At 48.1% G+C, this 22756-nt stretch overlaps 1 protein-coding gene across 5 annotated transcripts in view; it reads left to right on the forward strand.

The window, feature by feature from the left end:
* Nucleotides 1-22756, forward strand: part of erg (ETS transcription factor ERG) — a 95151-nt gene that overhangs the window by 68576 nt on the left and 3819 nt on the right. For 4 of the 5 annotated variants that reach the window (XM_062485071.1, XM_062485075.1, XM_062485072.1 and 1 more), the window contains 8 exons: nt 1772-1989; nt 14971-15134; nt 17276-17479; nt 19653-19733; nt 20308-20379; nt 20886-20948; nt 21249-21305; nt 21418-21465. In XM_062485071.1, coding sequence (XP_062341055.1) covers nt 1772-1989; nt 14971-15134; nt 17276-17479; nt 19653-19733; nt 20308-20379; nt 20886-20948; nt 21249-21305; nt 21418-21465 — 907 coding nt within the window. The remainder of the gene's footprint in view (nt 1-1771; nt 1990-14970; nt 15135-17275; nt 17480-19652; nt 19734-20307; nt 20380-20885; nt 20949-21248; nt 21306-21417; nt 21466-22756) is intronic. The other variant, XM_062485074.1, reaches the window with a different exon arrangement.

A 22756-nucleotide genomic window follows, 5' to 3' on the forward strand; every position in this document is an offset into this window, starting at 1 on the left:
AACTATGGTGTGAGGTGCTTTAAAAAGGCAAGGCCACATCCTTTTTTCTAGAGAGAGAGAGAGAGAGAGAGAGAGAGAGAGAGAGAGAGAGAGAGAGAGAGAGAGAGAGAGAGAGAGAGAGAGAGAGAGAGAGAGAGAGAGAGAGAGAGAGAGAGAGAGAGCAAGAGAGGAGAGAGGGACATGAGAGGGATATAAGAAGGGGCAGGGCAGTTGAAGACATGTAAGATATCCAGTTTTAGCTTGGTTGTGTTTGACAAGGTTGTGACCTGAACCGTATGCTTCACAAAACTAAACAACACTGCGAACAAAACTGTTTGTTGTGAGGTTTGTGGAAAAAGGTGTGCATGCGTCATAGACAGTAGTTTTGTTACTTCACAGTTGAATTCCAGAAAGGAATTTGAAATCAACTCCTCCTGAGCTTAAAAAAAACCACACTTTCTTTCTAAGTATTCAGCCGCATGTTTTTACCATGTGAGATGGTGATCTTTCTTAGAAGCCGTGCAATCTCACGCTGTGTGTTTGAGAAGTCAGACCTTTAGAACAGTGTGGTTTTAGGGAGGATATCCAGAGATGAGATAACCCCCTTATCAGCATGGTTATGGTCTCTGCTGTGGTCTTCTTACATCAGCTTTAACTACCCTCTTGACCATATTTAAGTAAAAATATATGGTTGAGTCCTAGCATTCAAATCTAAAACAATACAATGCGGAATTACATAAAAATGTATTTACTGTAACTTTTTTTTACTAGAAAAGGTTATTCTTTATTTTACTATATGTAACGGGTGTGAACCTGTGAAACTCACTCCTCAGGTATGTAACAGGCCACCCGCGTCAACGAATAGCTAGCTTTTCTTTGGCGTAGCTGATAGTGGTCGCGCTTGGCAAGTCAGAGGTTGTGAGTTCGAGCCCAGCGAGTGACGAATGACACCTTGTTGTGACAGAGCGTGGCTACATCTGTTACATACCGTCACATTGGTGCCGTGACCCGGATTCACAAGGTTAGCGTCAGCTAACCACTGGAGTGAATTTCAGAAGGGTGAATGTAACGGGTGTGAACCTGTGAAACTCACTCCTCAGGTATGTAACAGGCCACCCGTGTCAACGAATAGCTAGCTTTTCTTTGGCGTAGCTGGTAGTGGTCGTGCTTGGCAGAGGTTGTGCGTTCGAGCCCAGCGAGTGGCGAACGACACCTTGTTGTGACAGAGCGTGGCTACGTCTGTTACGTCTGTTACCGTCACATACATACACATCATTCTAAAGAACATAAAATTATTAAAACTATTGCAAAAACAATGTCAGTATACACTTGGCCACAGAGTAAGAATAAGGGGACCCCCTCAATTTCAGACCATGAATATATAAACCTGAAAAAGGTTCCTCCCTGACTGGTAGGCGGCAAAGTCAGCCTTGAGATGCCAGGATATGTCTATTGTCTTGTGGGGAAGAAAGCCTGCAGGATTAACTGAATGCCTTTGCTTCTTGGTGGTTCCCCGGTGTTAGCATATGGTAGCTAAATTAACAAGTTTTTGTCGTGTTTGCCAGTTTAAATTTAGTGTTTGCTCAGATTTGTGGCTTTCAGATGGATATTTACACCAATAATAACATACAGTACATGAATGGTAGAGGGGGAAAAAATAGTTTGGAATGTTCACAACAAGCATTGTACCAAAGTATATGACAGACTGGACTTTACACTCTTTTAGAAGACATTTGTTTATATTTTCATATTTTGTTGTTTAAATGTTTTTTCCCCCCCACACTTTGCACAGGAAGCGTTGTCGGTGGTGAGTGAAGACCAGTCACTGTTCGAGTGTGCTTACGGAACTTCCCAGCATCCCAAGACGGAGATGACGGCGTCTTCGGCCAGCGATTACGGCCAGGCAGCCAAGATGAGCCCTCGGGTAAACCAGCAGGACTGGCTGCCCCAGCCCCCTGCTCGTGTCACCATCAAGATGGAGTGCAACAGTGGCCAGCTCAACGGAAACAGGTGAGGGGGTGGACAAACTAGTGCACTTGTCATTTACAGTAACAGTTGTTTCTTTTCGATATTATTTGTTGTTGTGTCCACAATCTCTTGTTTTGTTATCAGAGAATAGTAATGAGGCTTTTTGGTTACGATAACACTAAAGGTAGAACCTTAGTAAATCTCTGGAGTTGTGGCACTGATGCATTTCCATGCACTAAAATAACGTATTTCAACAAAGGCTACACTTATGACATTGTTTGAAGGATAGCCTGCCTGGTTGTCCACTGCCCTGTACACTAGACCCCAAAGCCATTTGTTTTGAGAATAATGGCTGGCTGATGAAGTTATTGGCTGGCTAGCCAGCTCAGCCAAAACCTAAATGGCTGCTGCAGCCGCCAAAATGTTAATAGCTACAAATGGCTGAAGCTGCCACTTCATGTCTACAGAGGTGTATGTTATACTGATTTACTAGATCTCAATATTTCCAAGTTCTAAAAGAGTACAAAAATATTGATAAAACACTAGTCCTGACTCAACGACAAACGGCATTCTAGTCCTGACAAAACGGCATTCTTACTTCCAAAAACTGAAGATCTAACAACAGTCTAAGTATCCAACGTAGTAATTAGGAAAGTATGTGAGAACAACACAATTACCTTTTCTAGTTTTCTAGCCATTTCAGCTCAGCGTGAGAGAAAAATGCATTGCTTCTTTTACTGTCTATGTCTATGATCATCACTATCGGAAAACGCGCAATTTTAATTGGTCATCAATTCACTGTGAGTCCTGTGTATCATAGCAACGAGCACGAGACTGTGGCGAATCCGGTGTGCAAAATTGATTTAGTTTATCATTTATTTTTCGTGTGTGTATGTCTCTATGTGATAGATATAATTATTGTTTGATGCAAATAATTTCAGCTGGCTCAGCCAAAGAATATCAGATGGCGGCTCAATTTGGCTTACAAAATTATTAGCTGGCTTTGGCTGAAACTCAAATGGCGGCGCTTGGCGGCGGCTTCGGGGTCTACTGTACACTACACATCTGTTTGGACAGGGGAATCCAACTATAGCAACATGATATGATATGTCTGAGGAACATACTTGCCTCAACGGAGAAGGCTTGCTAGTAAACGGAGGGTGTGTTCCAGGGAGACTCCCTCCCCGAGGGGACAGAGAGCTGCAGCCAGGGTGCTGCAGCCCAGGGTCTACTGCTGGGCTTGTGTACTGCAGGCAGGCGGCATGCTGGCAACGGTTTCCTGTCCATTGTCTGGCATTTCTATGAATGCTGCTTCAAAACAGGTCGGTCCGCTGCAGGGTGCAATGCAAACCTACCAGTGTAAACATTTTCTAATAAACACTGCAGACAGGGTGGATGGTTTTAGCCCAGTTAAGGGTGGGGGGCATTACACCCCAAGGACGCTCATCACTCGTCAGTGACACAGCCTGGGACAGCGGAGTGCCTACACCGCCAAACCAAGTCAGGGCCTGACTAGAGGAGAAAAGGGAGCAGAGGGGCCTGACTAGAGGAGAGGAGGGAGCAGAGGGACCTGACTAGAGGATAGGAGGGAGCAGAGGTGCCTGACTAGAGGAGAGAAGTGAGCAGAGGGGCCTGACTAGAGGAAAGGAGGGAGCAGAAGGGCCTGACTAGAGAAGAGGAGGGAGCAGAGGGGCATGACTAGAGGAGAGAAGTGAGCAGAGGGGCCTGACTAGAGGAGAGAAGTGAGCAGAGGGGCCTGACTAGAGGAGAGGAGGGAGCAGAGGGGCCTGACTAGAGGAGAGGAGGGAAAAGAGGGTCCTGAATAGAGGAGAGAAGGGAGCAGATGGGCCTGAATAGAGGAGAGGAGGGAGCAGAGGGGCCTGACTAGAGGAGAGGAGGGAGCAGAGGGGCCTGACTAGAGGAGAGAATGGAGCAGACGGGCCTGACTAGAGGAGAGGAGTGAGCAGAGGGGCCTGACTAGAGGAGAGGAGGGAGCAGAGGGGCCTGACTAGAGGAGAGGAGGGAGCAGAGGGGCCTGACTAGAGGAGAGGAGGGTGCAGAGGGGCCTGAATAGAGGAGAGGAGGGAGCAGAGGGGCCTGACTAGAGGAGAGGAGGGAAAAGAGGGGCCTGAATAGAGGAGAGGAGGGAGCAGAGGGACCTGACTAAAGGAGAGGAGGGTGCAGAGGGGCCTGACTAGAGGAGAGGAGGGAAAAGAGGGGCCTGAATAGAGGAGAGGAGGGAGCAGAAGGGCCTGACTAGAGGAGATAAGTGAGCAGAGGGGCCTGACTAGAGGAAAGGAGGGAGCAGAGGGCCCTGACTAGAGGAGAGGAGGGAGCAGAGGGGCCTGACTAGAGGAGTGAAGTGAGCAGAGGGGCCTGACTAGAGGAGAGGAGGGAGCAGAGGGGCCTGAATAGAGGAGAGAAGGGAGCCGATGGGCCTGACTAGAGGAGAGAAGGAAGCAGAGGGGTCTGACTAGAGGAGAGGAGGGAACAGAAGGGCCTGACTAGAGGAAAGGAGGGAGCAGAGGGGCCTGACTAGAGGAGATAAGTGAGCAGAGGGGCCTGAATAGAGGAGAGGAGGGAGCAGAGGGGCCTGACTAGAGGAGAGAATGGAGCAGAGGGGCCTGACTAGAGGAGAGGAGGGAGCAGAGGGGCCTGACTAGAGGAGAGAAGTGAGCAGAGGGGCCTGACTAGAGGAGAGGAGGGAGCAGAGGGGCCTGAATAGAGGAGAGAAGGGAGCAGATGGGCCTGACTAGAGGATAGGAGGGAGCAGAGGGGCCTGACTAGAGGAGAGGAAGGAAAAGAGGGGCCTGACTAGAGGAGAGGAGGGAGCAGAGGGGCCTGACTAGAGGAAAGGAGGGAGCAGAGGGGCCTGACTAGAGGAGATAAGTGAGCAGAGGGGCCTGACTAGAGGAGAGGAGGGAGCAGAGGGGCCTGACTAGAGGAGAGGAGTGAGCAGAGGAGCCTGACTAGAGGAGAGGAGGGAGCAGAGGGGCCTGACTAGAGGAGAGAATGGATTAGAGGGGCCTGACTAGAGGAGAGGAGGGCGCAGAGGGGCCTGACTAGAGGGGAGGAGGGCGCAGAGGGGCCTGACTACAGGAGAGGAGGGAGCAGAGGGGCCTGACTAGAGGAGAGGAGTGAGCAGAGGGCCCTGACTACAGGAGAGGAGGGAGCAGAGGGGCCTGACTAGAGGAGTGAAGTGAGCAGAGGGGCCTGACTAGAGGAGAGGAGGGAGCAGAGGGGCCTGACTAGAGGGGAGGAGGGCGCAGAGGGGCCTGACTACAGGAGAGGAGGGAGCAGAGGGGCCTGACTAGAGGAGAGGAGTGAGCAGAGGGCCCTGACTACAGGAGAGGAGGGAGCAGAGGGGCCTGACTAGAGGAGTGAAGTGAGCAGAGGGGCCTGACTAGAGGAGAGGAGGGAGCAGAGGGGCCTGAATAGAGGAGAGAAGGGAGCAGAGGGGCCTGAATAGAGGAAAGGAGGGAGCAGAGGGGCCTGACTAGAGGAGATAAGTGAGCAGAGGGGCCTGACTAGAGGAGAGGAGGGAGCAGAGGGGCCTGACTAGAGGAGAGGAGTGAGCAGAGGAGCCTGACTAGAGGAGAGGAGGGAGCAGAGGGGCCTGACTAGAGGAGAGTAGCGAAAAGAGGGGCCTGACTAGAGGAGAGGAGGGAAAAGAGGGGCCTGACTAGAGGAGAAGAGGGAGCAGAGGGGCCTGACTAGAGGAGAGGAGGGAGCAGAGGGGCCTGACTAGAGGAGAGAAGTGAGCAGAGGGGCCTGACTAGAGGAGAGGAGGGAGCAGAGGGGCCTGAATAGAGGAGAGAAGGGAGCAGATGGGCCTGACTAGAGGATAGGAGGGAGCAGAGGGGCCTGACTAGAGGAGAGGAAGGAAAAGAGGGGCCTGACTAGAGGAGAGGAGGGAGCAGAGGGGCCTGACTAGAGGAAAGGAGGGAGCAGAGGGGCCTGACTAGAGGAGATAAGTGAGCAGAGGGGCCTGACTAGAGGAGAGGAGGGAGCAGAGGGGCCTGACTAGAGGAGAGGAGTGAGCAGAGGAGCCTGACTAGAGGAGAGGAGGGAGCAGAGGGGCCTGACTAGAGGAGAGAATGGATTAGAGGGGCCTGACTAGAGGAGAGGAGGGCGCAGAGGGGCCTGACTAGAGGGGAGGAGGGCGCAGAGGGGCCTGACTACAGGAGAGGAGGGAGCAGAGGGGCCTGACTAGAGGAGAGGAGTGAGCAGAGGGCCCTGACTACAGGAGAGGAGGGAGCAGAGGGGCCTGACTAGAGGAGTGAAGTGAGCAGAGGGGCCTGACTAGAGGAGAGGAGGGAGCAGAGGGGCCTGACTAGAGGGGAGGAGGGCGCAGAGGGGCCTGACTACAGGAGAGGAGGGAGCAGAGGGGCCTGACTAGAGGAGTGAAGTGAGCAGAGGGGCCTGACTAGAGGAGAGGAGGGAGCAGAGGGGCCTGAATAGAGGAGAGAAGGGAGCAGAGGGGCCTGAATAGAGGAAAGGAGGGAGCAGAGGGGCCTGACTAGAGGAGATAAGTGAGCAGAGGGGCCTGACTAGAGGAGAGGAGGGAGCAGAGGGGCCTGACTAGAGGAGAGGAGTGAGCAGAGGAGCCTGACTAGAGGAGAGGAGGGAGCAGAGGGGCCTGACTAGAGGAGAGTAGCGAAAAGAGGGGCCTGACTAGAGGAGAGGAGGGAAAAGAGGGGCCTGACTAGAGGAGAAGAGGGAGCAGAGGGGCCTGACTAGAGGAGAGGAGGGAGCAGAGGGGCCTGACTAGAGGAGAGAAGTGAGCAGAGGGGCCTGACTAGAGGAGAGGAGGGAGCAGAGGGGCCTGAATAGAGGAGAGAAGGGAGCAGATGGGCCTGACTAGAGGATAGGAGGGAGCAGAGGGGCCTGACTAGAGGAGAGGAAGGAAAAGAGGGGCCTGACTAGAGGAGAGGAGGGAGCAGAGGGGCCTGACTAGAGGAAAGGAGGGAGCAGAGGGGCCTGACTAGAGGAGATAAGTGAGCAGAGGGGCCTGACTAGAGGAGAGGAGGGAGCAGAGGGGCCTGACTAGAGGAGAGGAGTGAGCAGAGGAGCCTGACTAGAGGAGAGGAGGGAGCAGAGGGGCCTGACTAGAGGAGAGTAGCGAAAAGAGGGGCCTGACTAGAGGAGAGGAGGGAAAAGAGGGGCCTGACTAGAGGAGAAGAGGGAGCAGAGGGGCCTGACTAGAGGAGAGGAGGGAGCAGAGGGGCCTGACTAGAGGAGAGAAGTGAGCAGAGGGGCCTGACTAGAGGAGAGGAGGGAGCAGAGGGGCCTGAATAGAGGAGAGAAGGGAGCAGATGGGCCTGACTAGAGGATAGGAGGGAGCAGAGGGGCCTGACTAGAGGAGAGGAAGGAAAAGAGGGGCCTGACTAGAGGAGAGGAGGGAGCAGAGGGGCCTGACTAGAGGAAAGGAGGGAGCAGAGGGGCCTGACTAGAGGAGATAAGTGAGCAGAGGGGCCTGACTAGAGGAGAGGAGGGAGCAGAGGGGCCTGACTAGAGGAGAGGAGTGAGCAGAGGAGCCTGACTAGAGGAGAGGAGGGAGCAGAGGGGCCTGACTAGAGGAGAGAATGGATTAGAGGGGCCTGACTAGAGGAGAGGAGGGCGCAGAGGGGCCTGACTAGAGGGGAGGAGGGCGCAGAGGGGCCTGACTACAGGAGAGGAGGGAGCAGAGGGGCCTGACTAGAGGAGAGGAGTGAGCAGAGGGCCCTGACTACAGGAGAGGAGGGAGCAGAGGGGCCTGACTAGAGGAGTGAAGTGAGCAGAGGGGCCTGACTAGAGGAGAGGAGGGAGCAGAGGGGCCTGACTAGAGGGGAGGAGGGCGCAGAGGGGCCTGACTACAGGAGAGGAGGGAGCAGAGGGGCCTGACTAGAGGAGAGGAGTGAGCAGAGGGCCCTGACTACAGGAGAGGAGGGAGCAGAGGGGCCTGACTAGAGGAGTGAAGTGAGCAGAGGGGCCTGACTAGAGGAGAGGAGGGAGCAGAGGGGCCTGAATAGAGGAGAGAAGGGAGCAGAGGGGCCTGAATAGAGGAAAGGAGGGAGCAGAGGGGCCTGACTAGAGGAGATAAGTGAGCAGAGGGGCCTGACTAGAGGAGAGGAGGGAGCAGAGGGGCCTGACTAGAGGAGAGGAGTGAGCAGAGGAGCCTGACTAGAGGAGAGGAGGGAGCAGAGGGGCCTGACTAGAGGAGAGTAGCGAAAAGAGGGGCCTGACTAGAGGAGAGGAGGGAAAAGAGGGGCCTGACTAGAGGAGAAGAGGGAGCAGAGGGGCCTGACTAGAGGAGAGAAGGAAGCAGAGGGGTCTGACTAGAGGAGAGAAGGGAGCAGAGGGGTCTGACTAGAGGAGAGAAGGGAGCAGAGGGGCCTGACTAGAGGAGAGGAGGGAGCAGAAGGGCCTGACGAGAGGAGGGCGCAGAGGGGCCTGACTAGATAAGAGAAGTGAGCAGAGGGGCCTGACTAGAGGAGAGAAGTGAGCAGATGGGCCTGACTAGAGGAGAGAAGTGAGCAGAGGGGCCTGACTAGAGGAGAGAAGTGAGCAGAGGGGCCTGACTAGAGGAGAGGAGGGAGCAGAGGGGCCTGACTAGAGGAAAGGAGGGAGCAGAGGGGCCTGACTAGAGGAGATAAGTGAGCAGAGGGGCCTGACTAGAGGAGAGGAGAGAGCAGAGGGGCCTGACTAGAGGAGAGGAGGGAGCAGAGGGGCCTGACTAGATAAGAGAAGTGAGCAGAGGGGCCTGACTAGAGGAGAGAAGTGAGCAGATGGGCCTGACTAGAGGAGAGGAGGGCGCAGAGGGGCCTGACTAGAGGAGAGGAGGGAGCAGAGGGGCCTGACTAGAGGAAAGGAGGGAGCAGAGGGGCCTGACTAGAGGAGATAAGTGAGCAGAGGGGCCTGACTAGAGGAGAGGAGGGAGCAGAGGGGCCTGACTAGAGGAGAGGAGGGAGCAGAGGAGCCTGACTAGAGGAGAGGAGGGAGCAGAGGGGCCTGACTAGAGGAGAGTAGCGAAAAGAGCAGCCTGACTAGAGGAGAGAAGGGAGCAGAGGGGGGGAAACGATGGGAAAGTTTGTCTGACTGCTGACTGAGATCCCCGCCACCACATACACACACACAGGCCCAAGTCGGCAACACTCAGCCAATGGCTATCTGCTGCTGTTGGAATCCCCTAACTCAAAACAGATGTACTTCTGCCCCCCCACCCTCCCCAGCCCCCAAGTCTCGTCGCACAGGTCATATTAATGACGCATCTCGCACACTCTCCAAAGGCCCCACCACCACACCAGCCCTCAGCCGTCCTCCACACACACTCCCCTTCTTCCATCTTTGCAGCAGGCCTCTCTCCACAGGCACCCAGGGAGTGGGTCTAATTTATCTGGCAGTGAGACACTGGGAAAGATTGTTCCAATTAGTGACGAGTCAGGGAGCAAGAGAAAGATTTACAAGGGAGATCAACACTCAGACAGGACTGCTGCTCCTGCTCAGTCCCTCCCCCCCTCCCCCCTCAACCCACCCCCTAGTTCTCCCCCATTCTCTGGAGCTACTATAGGATGGCCAATGCACTGCCAAATAGAAATACAGTATGCGAGGTTCGAGGACAGAGAGTGATCTGAGGGCTGCAGGTGTTTTGATGCACAGGGCATGTGTGTTTGTATGTACATGTGTGTATGTGTGTGTGTGTGTGTGTATGTGTATTATAGGGGTTTAAATATTAGCCAAACAACCAAAACTATTCCCCTACGGTTTAAAGGAAGAGGGAAACTGAACAGTATATTAACATCAGAATCAGAATGGGTTTTATTTGCCATGAAAGTTTGCACAGACAAGGAATTTGCTTTGGCAGGAAGGTGCAAACATTAAACATATAGGAATCTAAAATTTAAATATGAGGACTAACTATACTAAGGGTACATAACTAGCAATACTAAGTGGAATTAGATTAAAATAAACTATACAATAAAATATAAAATAAAACATGAACCAAATGATGCCAATACCAATGAAATTACAGTTATTTGACTCTATGGGTTCAATCAGAGCAAGAATGATCAAAGTAAAGTTAAATGAAATAGATATTTAATAACATTGCAAATGAATGAAATCAATTACAAGGCAAACATTAATAAGTGAACCCTCACATACTCTACCTTGATTATTGTAAATCAGAGAGAGAAAGAGTAAGAGGTGAGCAAGGAGTAGGAGCCAGAGCTGAGGAGAAGCCCTCAGGAGATGAAGAATCAGACCACATCTTGACCCTTACTTATATGACTAGCAATGGGTTAGGGTTACACAATGAGGTGTGAGACCCATCAAGCACAGACTCCGTCCTGCAACTCCAGATTTTAGCATATGAGAGGTGGGGGCAGGGTGAAACCCAGCCTTACAGTACGATGTATGGTGGATGTTCAGCCTGCATACAGTAGATCTGTCACTGTGTGTGTGTATAATATCTGGGGAACCCGAATTCAACCCAAATTTTTCTCTCGGAAATCAATCCCCCAACTCTCCAGAATAGATCTTCCTTCAGATTATGTTACATGCCCCAGCTTTCTTTCTCCTCTTGTGGAGTTATGGTTTAAGGTTTTGAACCAGGAGGTATATGAAGGGAAGGGGCGGGTGATGGAATGTATTGTGCAGTATGTTGATGTGAGGGCAAGGTTGGGTCCTGGGGTGTTGAACTCTCATTATCTGGATATAATGGGCGAGCAGAGGGTGTGGATCCCTGCCCAGAAACCACAGTGTGATCCACTGCAGACCCAAACTCACAGCCAGACCTTACATGAGTGGTAGGCAAGGTTGTAATAGGAAGTGGGCCCTAGAGCCTTGGTTCATGGCAGATAAATTATCCTCAGCCAAGGCTGGAGAACAATGAACAATGTTAGCTTGGAGTCACGGGCTGAGGCAACGTTTGCCTGCTCTCCAGAATTCTTTACTTTGTCTCTCTTTCTCTCTCTGTCCCTGTTCGTTGGTCTGTCACACAAATTGTCTTTATGTCCTTTAATGCCTCCATTATTTCTTTGTCTCTTTTCGTTGGTTTCGTATGCTGTTTTTCCTATTTTCTTCTTAGTCTCACTGAGATTTGTATGCTTCAGTTTGCAACAGCTTGACCACAGCACAGACACAGCTGTAAACACACACACACTACTTTTCTTCTGAGATGTTTTCACACAGACTTTGACATCCGAAGGAAAACACTCTAAAACACACAAGTCTAATGTTTCCATACCAAACAACACTGTCAGTGTAACAGTGCAATGTTTGTTGGCGGTTAGGTATTAACAAAAATTTTGCATCACATGCTCCTTTGAGTGTGAACTCAAATAATAGATAACATCCACAGACTTGTGATATGTTTTTCAAAAGGAACATATGGCAACATGGCTAGTTTCCACACTCAAACGTATAACAGATACTTTGAAATTAGTGCTTGGAAAGCTGCAACAGTATGATCTTCTGCCCAAACTGTTAACCTCAATCAAGCATAGATTGACCACAGAAAGACATTCTGGTCCTTTCCCTCTCCATTTGGGAAATATATAAAACCAAACCCTTGAGATAAAACATATTTCATTTATAAATTGTTCAATAGTACTGGCACGTTAAGTAATTTTATATCCATCCATCATCTTCCGCTTGTCCGGGGGTCAGGTCGCGGGGGCAGCAACCTAAGCAGGGAGGCCCAGACTTTCCTCTCCCCGGCCACTTCCACCAGCTCTTCCTGGGGGACCCCGAGGCGTTCCCAGGCCAGTCGAGAGACATAGTCCCTCCAGTGTGTCCTGGGTCTTCCCCGGGGCCTCTTCCCAGTGGGACGTGCCCAGAACACCTCACCAGGGAGGCGTCCAGGATGCATCCTTATCAGATGCCCGAGCCACCTCAACTGGCCCCTCTCGACGCGGAGGAGCAGCGGTTCTACTCTGAGCCCCTCCCGGATGACCGAGCTTCTCACCCTATCTCTAAGGGAGATCCCGGACACCCTGCGGAGAAAACTCATTTCGGCCGCTTGTATTCGCGATCTTGTTCTTTCGGTCACTACCCACATTTCGTGACCATAGGTGAGGGTAGGAACGTAGACCGACTGGTAAATAGAGAGCTTCGCCTTTCGACTCAGCTCCTTCTTCACCACGACGGACCGATGCAGAGCCCGCATCACTGCGGACGCCGCACCGATCCGCCTGTCGATCTCGCGCTCCATCCTTCCCTCACTCATGAACAAGACCCCGAGATACTTGAACTCCTACGCTTGGGACAAGATCTCCTCCGTGACCCGGAGATTGCACTCCACCTTTTTCCGGTCGATAACCATGGCCTCAGATTTGGAGGTGCTGATTCCCATCCCAGCCGCTTCGCATTCGGTTGCAAACCGCTCCAGTGAGAGCTGGAGGGGGATCACACTCCTCAGCCTCCCTGGGAAAGTCTATTCAGGGGTACTGGAGAGGAGGGTCCGTCGGATTGTCGAACCTCGGATTCAGGAGGAGCAATGTGGTTTTCGTCCTGGCCGTGGAACTGTGGACCAGCTCTATACCCTCGGGTTCTGGAGGGTGCATGGGAGTTCGCCCAACCAGTGTACACATGCTTTGTGGATTTGGAAAAGGCGTTCGACCGTGTCCCTCGGGGGCTCATGTGGGGGGTGCTCCGGGAGTACGGGGTACCGGACTCCCTGATCGGGGCTGTTCGGTCCCTGTACGACCGGTGCCAGAGTTTGGTCCGCATTGCCGGTAGTAAGTCAAACTTGTTCCCGGTGAGGGTTGGACTCCGCCAGGGCTGCCCTTTGTCACCGATTCTGTTCATAACTTATATGGACAGAATTACTAGGCGCAGCCAGGGCGTTGAGGGGGTCCGGTTTGGTGACCTCAGGATCGGGTCGCTGCTTTTTGCGGATGATGTGGTCCTGTTGGCTTCATCGGGCCGTGACCTCCAGTAATTTTATATCATTTTTATATTCATTTTAACCTGAAAAAGGTTGGTTTTCAATATGGCCAAAAGATAAGTGATGGGGCTTAACTTAAAAGTAATAAAGAGTACAACCTTCTTCTTCCTGTACATATTTCATGTTTTGGCCTAGTTTGGCATCAAGGTTTCTTTTGCAATAGCTTGAAACTTTACTCTCATGCACAATAGTTTGATTGCACTTCAATTCTAGCTCAAATTGTCAAACGTTGGAGCATTCCGTGGGATTTTTAACATGTATGTCATCTCTGACCCTTAACTCAACCTTAACACACTGTTCTAATACCCTAATTGATTACGGATGGAATCGTTAATCACATAAGTCTCATTTGATAAGGAGAGAGAATGTCACTGCTCAACATTCAGCAAAAAGTCAATTTTGAACAACCAAACATTTCCTCAGGTTGGCTTTCAGGTGATTAGGTTTATTTTGACAACCTGATCCCCAGTGATGGGTGTCCGCTGTTTCTGAGGCCCAGTTGCTAACAGTTACAGACGTGTAAGGGAGACACCCTTTGGGAGTTCCCATTTCAGCCAAGTTGAAAAAACAAGGTAGTCCATACTGTAGCAATGTGATAATTTCTTTCCAACAAATAAGGTATCAAGGTTTCATTTTAACATTCCAATCTGGAAACCATATCCTGCTGGTTTTCTAAATTCTGCTGTAGAAAACAAGGCGACCACTAACATTTTGTTATTATTGCCCAGCTTTGGGTCTTTGTTGTCCCTCATTACCTCAAGTGTACTATTCAAACACAAACAACATTTTTAATAATCAAAATGGCCCAAGAATAACATTTCTTTTAAGTATATTTTTGAAGTCTGAAGCTTGTCCTCAAGTCACATGGCTGTCCAGCTTGTAACCATGGTAATGCCTCTCTCTATGTAGGGCCGGTTGAGGCCAACAGTTGGTTGACACATGACAAACTTTGATCACATTAAACAGTCTCTAAATTGTTCTTATAATGGCTGCGGCAGGTTGATATGAATTCATGTGACATTCCAGCTGTAATCCATCCCATCTGGTGACTGCAACCCTCAGGGAAGTTCTAGCCATCCAAACAGGAGCCTGGGGGCTTACAGGTCCTCCACTTCCTCCTTTTGATTTTGGCAAAAATCTGCACTTTCTATGTGGCTTGAGTAAAGCAGCGGGGCAGTGGTTTCAGCCGCAGCTGGGATATACTAAATAATGAGAGGTCTGGATGATAAGAGAAGAACAATCCGAGACGACTTTGTTTCGGGGGCTTTGGTGAGAGGGGGCTCAGAATTCTGATTACATGGTCTAAGCAACTGGAGACTGGAGACACATGCTAGGATTGGAGAGATTATTGGGGTCGGCCTTTCAGGTGATAAGTCCATGTTGAGAGGTTTACCTTCCAACCAGGGATGTAATGAAGCATGTTTTTCTGAAAGGCCCCTGTGACCAAGGTGCAATTTTTACAATGACAATCGGGGGGGGTCAACTTTTTCTCCAGGGTGTAAAGGATACCTCGTACAGCGCAGGGGCGTGCTTCAGTGAACTGAAGTCTTCCAATCCCTACAGTATCTTGCTGGTTTAACGTATTGTCTGCAGTCTGTTGGTGATAATAAATCCAATCCATTCCACAAGCTAATGGGGCACGTACCACACAACAACTGTTGTAGTCAGGGGTCACCAACAAAGTATCGTAAAGCAAAACTGGCAGCAAGTCAGACCCACACACACAACAGCAGATCATAATTTACGCTCAAACACAATGCTGTACCAGAACAAAAGACACTATCAACATTACAGGTAACAATTTATACATTTTCCGAACCCCCCGACCTGTTGTTTTTACCTGTTTTTGTCCAAGTCTTAATTAGTAATTCAAACCCAGCCTGTGACCGTGGGTCAGCCTATCATTGAATTCTGCAAACCAACTCAAAGTTATCTGTTGCAGAACTCTCCAAAGTGTATATTTTTGTAGTGTTTAATGAACTGATGATCTCATTGTGATCTATTGAACTTGTTTCGTTGCATCACTAAGATATATAATTGACCTATAGATTGATTCTAACACTGTTTGAATGTGTGTTTGTGTATGTGTGTGACAGGACCTCTCCGGACAGCTGCGGAGGGGGGAAGGTGGTAAAGCTGGCCAGTGGAGGAGGTGGGGCAGAGAGCACAACCCCTGTGAGCTACGGCAGCTACATGGAGGACAAACACATTGCTCCTCCAAACATGACCACCAACGAGCATAGGGTCATTGTTCCCGCAGGTAACACTACACTTACAGCAACCATGTCACGAAGGGAAAGCATCGTTACAGAGTTTTGCAGTAATTTAGATGTGACAAGATGTGTAATACAGGTACAATACAAGTGTAATATACCCTCCCTCCCTAATAGGCAAGACATTTTGGTCTATTCTACTCTGTTGTAGCCTCGTCTAGTTCGGTCCAGTATGTGAGTCGCATTCTGATAAGAAGAGTGTTTCTCCACTCTCATATGTCAAGAGGAGGGACGACTTCCTCTAATCTGCAGAACAGAAGGCCCCAGCGTTAGTTGCCGAGTGAGCTGTTCCTAGTCTAGACAATTTCCTAGGAGAGAAGGAGCAGGGGGGAGAAAGAATTTGTCTGCCAAAGGGAGAAAGGTATTCTTATCAGTTCCCGTTTAGATGAACACACCTACATTCTGGCGCCTTATTTGGGAAGAAAACAATGGCGGCCTAAGTTAGTCAGCCAATAAGAAAGCCTTGTTCTCTCATTGTTTACCCACGTAAATAGATTTGAATAGTTTGTATTACAGTTTAATATATTGTTTTTATTATTACAAGACTTATATACTTACAGTATTATACATTATTATTGAGGTTGATACTGAGTAGAATCATTTTTGTCCCATCTTGATCCTTGACTCCACCTCAAGATGGAAAAATAATGCTGAGTAGTCACCTATTTTTTGGGGGGAATTTTCCCACAGTGACTGGTAGCATCGACTATGTAGCATATTTACAGTGTCCACTCTCAACGACACTGGGCTTCAGCTGCTGTTTCTCTGACGTAGCGCAACTTCCTATTCAACTGAAGCTGACAAGGACAATGACGAGGCATGTTAAGAACATCCTGTTTTTGCTGTTCACTTAGGGAAGGACAATAGACGCATGCTGCTCCACAGAATGGAATGGGAGGTCGCCGTCAAATTGTATCTTTGCTCGACGTACGGGAAATGCACAAGACATTCCTGATATGTTAGTTTTCAGGGAGAGTGGTATTTCACTTTAGTGATTTGGCATGTAGTCGCATATCTGCCCAGCTGCCCACATATAAGGATGGCTTTTCCATAACGTGCGGGATCACTTATTCCCTGTCTCACTGATGAATGTCCTGCTTTTAAAGTCACCCTTATACAACCCACCCTACATACTGTCCCAAAGTTACAGTACCGTCTGGGACTCTTGTTTCACCAAATAAATAAAATCCCCCTGCCTCAAAATGTGAGAAGAAATTGGAATGAGGGAAACATATTGAACATGGTCTACTTGCTCAGTTTTTTTCTTATCAAAATGAACTTCACCTTATCAAACTCTTATCAACAAGAGCATCGTTGAAGCATATTTCTGGTCTGATCCTAGCCCTTTATTGTTTCTTTCCTTTCTAAATCCTGTCCGCATTAAGACACAATCACTACCTAAAGCAACATCTAGAACATTGTTTGGCCGGTTAAGTCCTCTGATATTGCATCATGATCTGAGGACACATGGAACAGCAGTGGTCCACCTTCTGCACTATCCCTGCTATCCCTCGCTCGTGCCCCCGTGTAGCCAAACATCTCTCCCAGTTAGCGGTACCCTCAAGTCTCTTAGCCTGTGAAAGTGCTCCAGTTGTGCCTGGCCAGATGCCATCAGCCATGGGGAATCACCAGGGGCTTGTAGTCTCCTCCAGCCCCTGCAAAAAACAGCTCCAGTTACAACAGTCACACACTGCTGCTGCTAAATATGGCAGGGGGTTTTGGGGAAGACGAGGGGAGGGGGAAGACGATTGTGGTTTGTTTTTGTGATCGTCAGCCATATTTGGATCCTGCTAAGGTTGTTACAGTAAGTGTGTGAGCGAGGTGAGGGGGGAGGGGCAATCTTGTGGGTTCTTATGTGTGGGAGACTTGGTGAGACAGCAATTGTCTGATCTTAGGGAGATATTAAAGTAATGCACTCAGAACACCATTTCAGCCAAGTCAGAGAATCCTGCCCACACATTTCTGTAGGGGTGATAATGACCACCTTTGACAAGTTTCTGAGCGTGCCTTTTGACTATTAACCTTCCCTTTAGTCTTTACCATCATTCGCCTCCAATATAGCGAGATTGGGGGCATTCCTGACATTATTCGAAGACACACATTCACATACCTCCCCCCCCCCCTCCAGACCCTACTCTGTGGTCCACGGAGCACGTGCGCCAGTGGCTTGAGTGGGCTGTGAAGGAGTACGGCCTGCTGGATGTGGACACGGCTCTCTTTCACAACGTGGATGGCAAGGAGCTCTGCAAGATGAGCAAGGAGGACTTCCAGAGGCTTACGCTCAGCTACAACGCAGACATCCTGCTATCCCACCTGCACTACCTCAGAGAGAGTGAGTCCCTCCACTCCCGCCCCCCTCCCCCCACCTCCCGCCTGTCCTCTCCGTCCACTCTCTGTCCCCTCCCTGCTCTTCCTCTCCTTACCTGTGCCTCCACCTCAACCTCCACTGGCCTGTGGAATTATGGGTATTTGAGGAGGAAGGGGGCACAAGGGCATACTAGAAGGCTGTGACTAGTTATTATTTTATATTTTTTAATATATATTATTTTTAAATGAACAAAAAAGCTGGTGATATTCAAATATTTTACCTTCAATTGTGTGCTGAAGAATAGTATTTGAATTAGGTGCTGGCTTTGACCGAGGCCAATACACAGGGTTTCTTAACTGCCTGCCTGCTGCTTTGGCTGTACAACTCTATGCTTCTTGCTTGCTCTCCTTGGCCAATCCTATGTAGCTCTTTGCACAAACACACACTCATGCTGCATAGAGGATCAGATCAGGCTCAAGTTTATGTCAAAACACTAATCACGCTAATGGTGGACACCTAAGAATCACATCACATATTGGCAGATGGGTATAGAAACACTTATCTGTTTATAATCAGAAAATGGCTGTCAGACCAGATTTTGGAGAGGATTTTGATCATCTCTGATATATTCTTTGTATTGTCTTCCAATACAGAGGAGTCCAAGATCCACTTGCTCTCACTGAGACGAGGCCTCCAACAAACCCTTTCTCCCCCTATAATGACTCCTCATGTTTGTTTTATATCAATGTTGGTTTTAGTAGCGATCACGCCACTCCAGATGTGCTGGAGAGGTGAGTGATGGGTATTGCTGGCAGGCAGAGAAAGAAAGAGAAGCAGCAAGCAGGCATGCACAGAGACAGACAGGCAGGGAGGTAGGTCTTCAGGCAGGTCAACAGGGAGACAGGGAGGCAGTTCAACAGGGAGACAGGCAAACTTAGAACCAGAAAACCAGACGGACAGACAGCCATTAACTGGACTATAGGCAGATGTACTGTGGAGTAAAATTGTCTTCTGAATTCTCTTCTGTCACTATATTTACATCTGATATGATCAGTACTGTGAATTGCAATAAAATGAATTGCCTGTATATTTACTAGGACACTTAAATGGTGACATTTTGTTGTTTAACCCTTGTGCTGCCTTCGGGTCACATGACCCAAAGGTTCATAACGAACCATCGTTGTGTTTACCCAATTTTACCCAATACAAAAACAAATTAAAATAATTTTCTTTTAACCTTTGCAATGTGGGGGGTCTGAGACAGCCCAACGGTTAAAAGAAAATGCTTCACTTTGTTTTGTATGCGGTAAATTTGTCGCAATACGACGGTGGGTCACAATGACTGATGGGTCAGAATGACCCGAAGATAACACAAGGGTTAAAATACATATTAGAAACCATAAGTGATTTTACAGGAGTTAACAGAGATGCACAAAAAAAAAAAAATGCGTAAAAAACATAAAAACAAATCACAGCCTGAGAAGGAAAGGACTTTCTTTGGCTTTAAGCTCCTCTCAAATGGAAAAGACACCAGGGATGAGGGGTAAAGGGAAGAATGCCCTTACAAGCTTTCCTTTCACCCCGTCCCTTCCTCTCTTCTCCTTTGTTCTTGGCAGCAGCTCCTGCTTCTTCTCCTGATATGTACACACGTTTGCTGAATTCATCCTGGAGGAGGAAAAATTGTGAAAAGCAATGGATTCTCACTGACTTATGTGGGCACGAGTGACTAACTATTTATTTTGGCTGGCCTTCTGTGCAATTGTCTGTTCCTCCCAGTCTGGCGCCGTGTGCCACACTCACACAAAAGTTTCTCCCTCTCTTTCTCTCTTTTTTCTTTCTCTCTTTCTTTCTCTCTCTCTAGCAACCCCCCTCTCTTCCCATCACTACATATTTTAGCTTTAAAAAAAAATCTTTCATTCATCTTTTGTCTCCGATGCCATATTCCTCTCTTTCCCTTATCTCACTTCTCATCCACTCGCTATTCCAGTCAGTTTCCTTGTTGCTAGCCTGTTTGACATTGATGCTTTCAGGACAGCTTCTCCATAGTGCATCCCTCTCACAGTTCTCACAGTAAGAGCCGTTCCCACTCATAATGCCCGTCGCTCCTCTTTCCACACATCAAAGGATGTTTTTATTTATTTATTTGGGGGGAGTTGGTCTCTTCTTTTTTCAAAAAAAAGAATGTTTTATTTCTCAGCTCCACTTCCTCACTTGACTTCCGATGATGTTGACAAAGCCTTACAAAACTCGCCGCGGTTAATGCATGCTCGCAACACAGGTAAGGAGACCCCCCCTTCCTCCACCTTCTCCTCCTCCTCCACTCCTTCCCTACATCTGGCTTGGCCTCCGCCACCACAAGCCTTACCGTGGCATCCACTGTAGGACACATACTGGCCATCTATACAGTTCATTCTTCATACTGTATACATGCAGCATACTGCTTTTCTGTTGAAAACAACTTTGTGATCAAAGTTGTTGCTATGCTACATAATTAGTGTGAGCCTTTACGACTCTCCCTGGGTCTGTTGTCTTTTGTGATGTGTATCCATATTTGATGACACACTAGCGGGAGGTGGCATCCACAGTGTACGCTGGTGTGATGGGACCACAGAGTGGCCTTTAGAGACAGAGATAAATGCATGCGCTTCAGTATAACATTGATCCATAATGCTGTAATTGCCTGTGCACCTCACATTGTGATATTATGTAATGTTAGCCCCAACCCCGCGGATATACTATTCGCCCATACAATTAAAATGTCAGCATTGGAGCAGTGTATCATGAGATGTGTCATGAAAGTTTCATCATAATTGAAATGATTCATTAATAACACCGTCATTCACTCTCGGTAGGAGGGGCGAGTTTCATCTTCCCCAACGCTCCAGTTTATCCCACTGACTCCCCCAGAGTGCCTGTCAGGGCAGGTGGGTCTTTCAAACTAACGTTACACACTGTTACAATTACACATATACTTGTAGTAGACCTATAGGGGCAGATTATGATATTCAGGTTAAACAAAATGAAAAATACAGGACAAATATGGTGTTTTGTTACTTATTTAAACATATCATATATATTAAGTGTAAATATGGATATATATCTAGGAATATACGTTTTGTGCACTTGTACATAATTGTCTATATATGTCTACAAGTGATCTAGAGATACCATCTCTTGTTTGAATCTCAACTTCAGACTCCACATTAAAATAAAGCTCCTGTTGTCAGTTTTCTGTGTTGAAGTTGCGTGTAGAGTGGGAGGTCTTTGGCAATCCAGCACCCTTGCCTCAGACCAATGTGGTAAACCACAGTTGCTCTCCTCCCTCTGTGTTTTTATACAGCCCTCTAGGGGGCATGGTGGGTAACTGCAAGGCAGGCAACAGGTTGCAAGTCATCATGAATGAACATGAACTGTGTTTGTAACTTTACAGACTTGTCATACGAAGCAGCCAGAAGGTCTGGATGGCCTCCACAAGCTGTGCCTTCTACCAAAGGTTTGTATTTAGATATTCATTTAAACATCAATAGTTATAGCATATATACTGCAATATATATTCTATAATGTATATATATGCAATTAACTGTGAAGGAAATGTTTCCATATGCAAAAAAGTGGGTGCATTAGTGAGGTTCTGAAAAACCGACACACTTGAATGTAAACAAAACCTTGAGGGAGGAATCAACGAACAGGAAATTGTATACCCCAAGATAAGAAGGAATTTCAGTGCTCTATACACATGGAAACTTGCCCTCAAGGAAACACTGTTAATATATTGGGAACTTTATCCTTCAAGGTTCCCAGCCATCCCCTGCCATTGTGACCAAAACAGAGGAACAGAGGCCACAGCTTGGTAAGATGCTTTTTTTGTAAAAAAAAATGATCCAAAAAAAAAAACAAAGGGCTGTTGAAGAAGTTGAGGAAAACCTTCCTTATTTTGTAATGCATGCTTTTCCATCTCTCAGATCCCTATCAGATTCTGGGACCGACAAGTAGCAGGCTGGCTAACCCAGGTGAGTTGATGTGTTGACAGTCAAAGGCAGTCAAAAATTGCTAAAGGGGAACTCCAAATCAATGTTCTCATCAATTAATATAAACAATTAATTCCAGATTTTGTTATCTCACTCTTTTGACTGTCTATCTCTAGGATGTCACATGTAGAAACATATTTGATATTTATGCATATACAGGGCCAGATTAACAATTTTCTGTGCCCTGGGCAACAAGGCTCAAGCCCCCCCCCCCCTCCTGTGTTTGATGTGATGCTAGTTACGATTTCTAAAAGTAATGCGAAGGCGCGCGAGCGAATTTTTGGGGCCTTTCTTTGAGTTTTTTGAGCTTTATGTAAAACAAACTTTTTACAAGCCGTTTTTCAATTGGTAAAATCTTGTCTAGAGAAGGTGATGTCTTTGTCTCTTAATTTTTCAGCCCTACGTAGCTACCTTGCGTTTCCTAGCCTGGTTTAGCCAAGAAGCTCTCCACCTTACTCATTTTAAAACTATTTGATAAATCGAATATAAAAGCATCATAGAATGTAAAGTAACAGCTAGCTGGCGTCAGTTACTTGTAAAATGCATAGATAATGTTTAACAGTAACATCTCAATTTAGCTTGCACCTAAGTTAAAACATATTTGGGTGTGCTAACATTGGCCGGGTTTCCCAGATTCGTTAAGAAGCTCTTAACGCTAAGAGCTTCTTAACGAATCTGGGAAACCCGGCCATTAGCAATAACGTCAGCTAGTTTGAGGTTTATGCATAGGCTAACCATTAAATTAGCAGCACATTTTCCGTGTTTAACAATGATTAAACATGGACTTACCTGAAAGTGATGCACGAGCACCATCTCGCAGTCTCTTTCTTTCTTTTTTTCTTCCCCTGACTCCTGTTATCTTTTTAATCCAATTTTAGAAAAGTTGACCTAGCCTGCTGTCAAAGTTCTTCAGGCCACTGAGATAGGGAAGGGCACCCACAGCGAGCTTGGGAAGTTGAGTGTGTATTTGTTTGTTTTTTTTTTTGGGGGGGGGGCACCATCGTAACTTTTTTTGAGCATTTAAATAGGCTATATCTCTTGTTCTGCCTGTTTTGTAATATACGTGCCTAATATTTCTATACTAAAATAATATCGGCATTATAAGTATTATAACTATGATGATTTTTTCAGTTGGCTAATTTTTGGTGCCCCCTCAGGAGTTGGTGCCCTACGCACAGCGCGTAGTGCGCGTTATGGGAGTTGCGGCACTGGCTACTAGACTACACAAACACTGTTTTTGACGTGATTTAACATAATATTTTGATCGAACGAG

The sequence above is a fragment of the Osmerus eperlanus genome, chromosome 19 (assembly GCF_963692335.1).
Source record: "Osmerus eperlanus chromosome 19, fOsmEpe2.1, whole genome shotgun sequence".
Lineage (NCBI taxonomy): Eukaryota > Metazoa > Chordata > Actinopteri > Osmeriformes > Osmeridae > Osmerus > Osmerus eperlanus.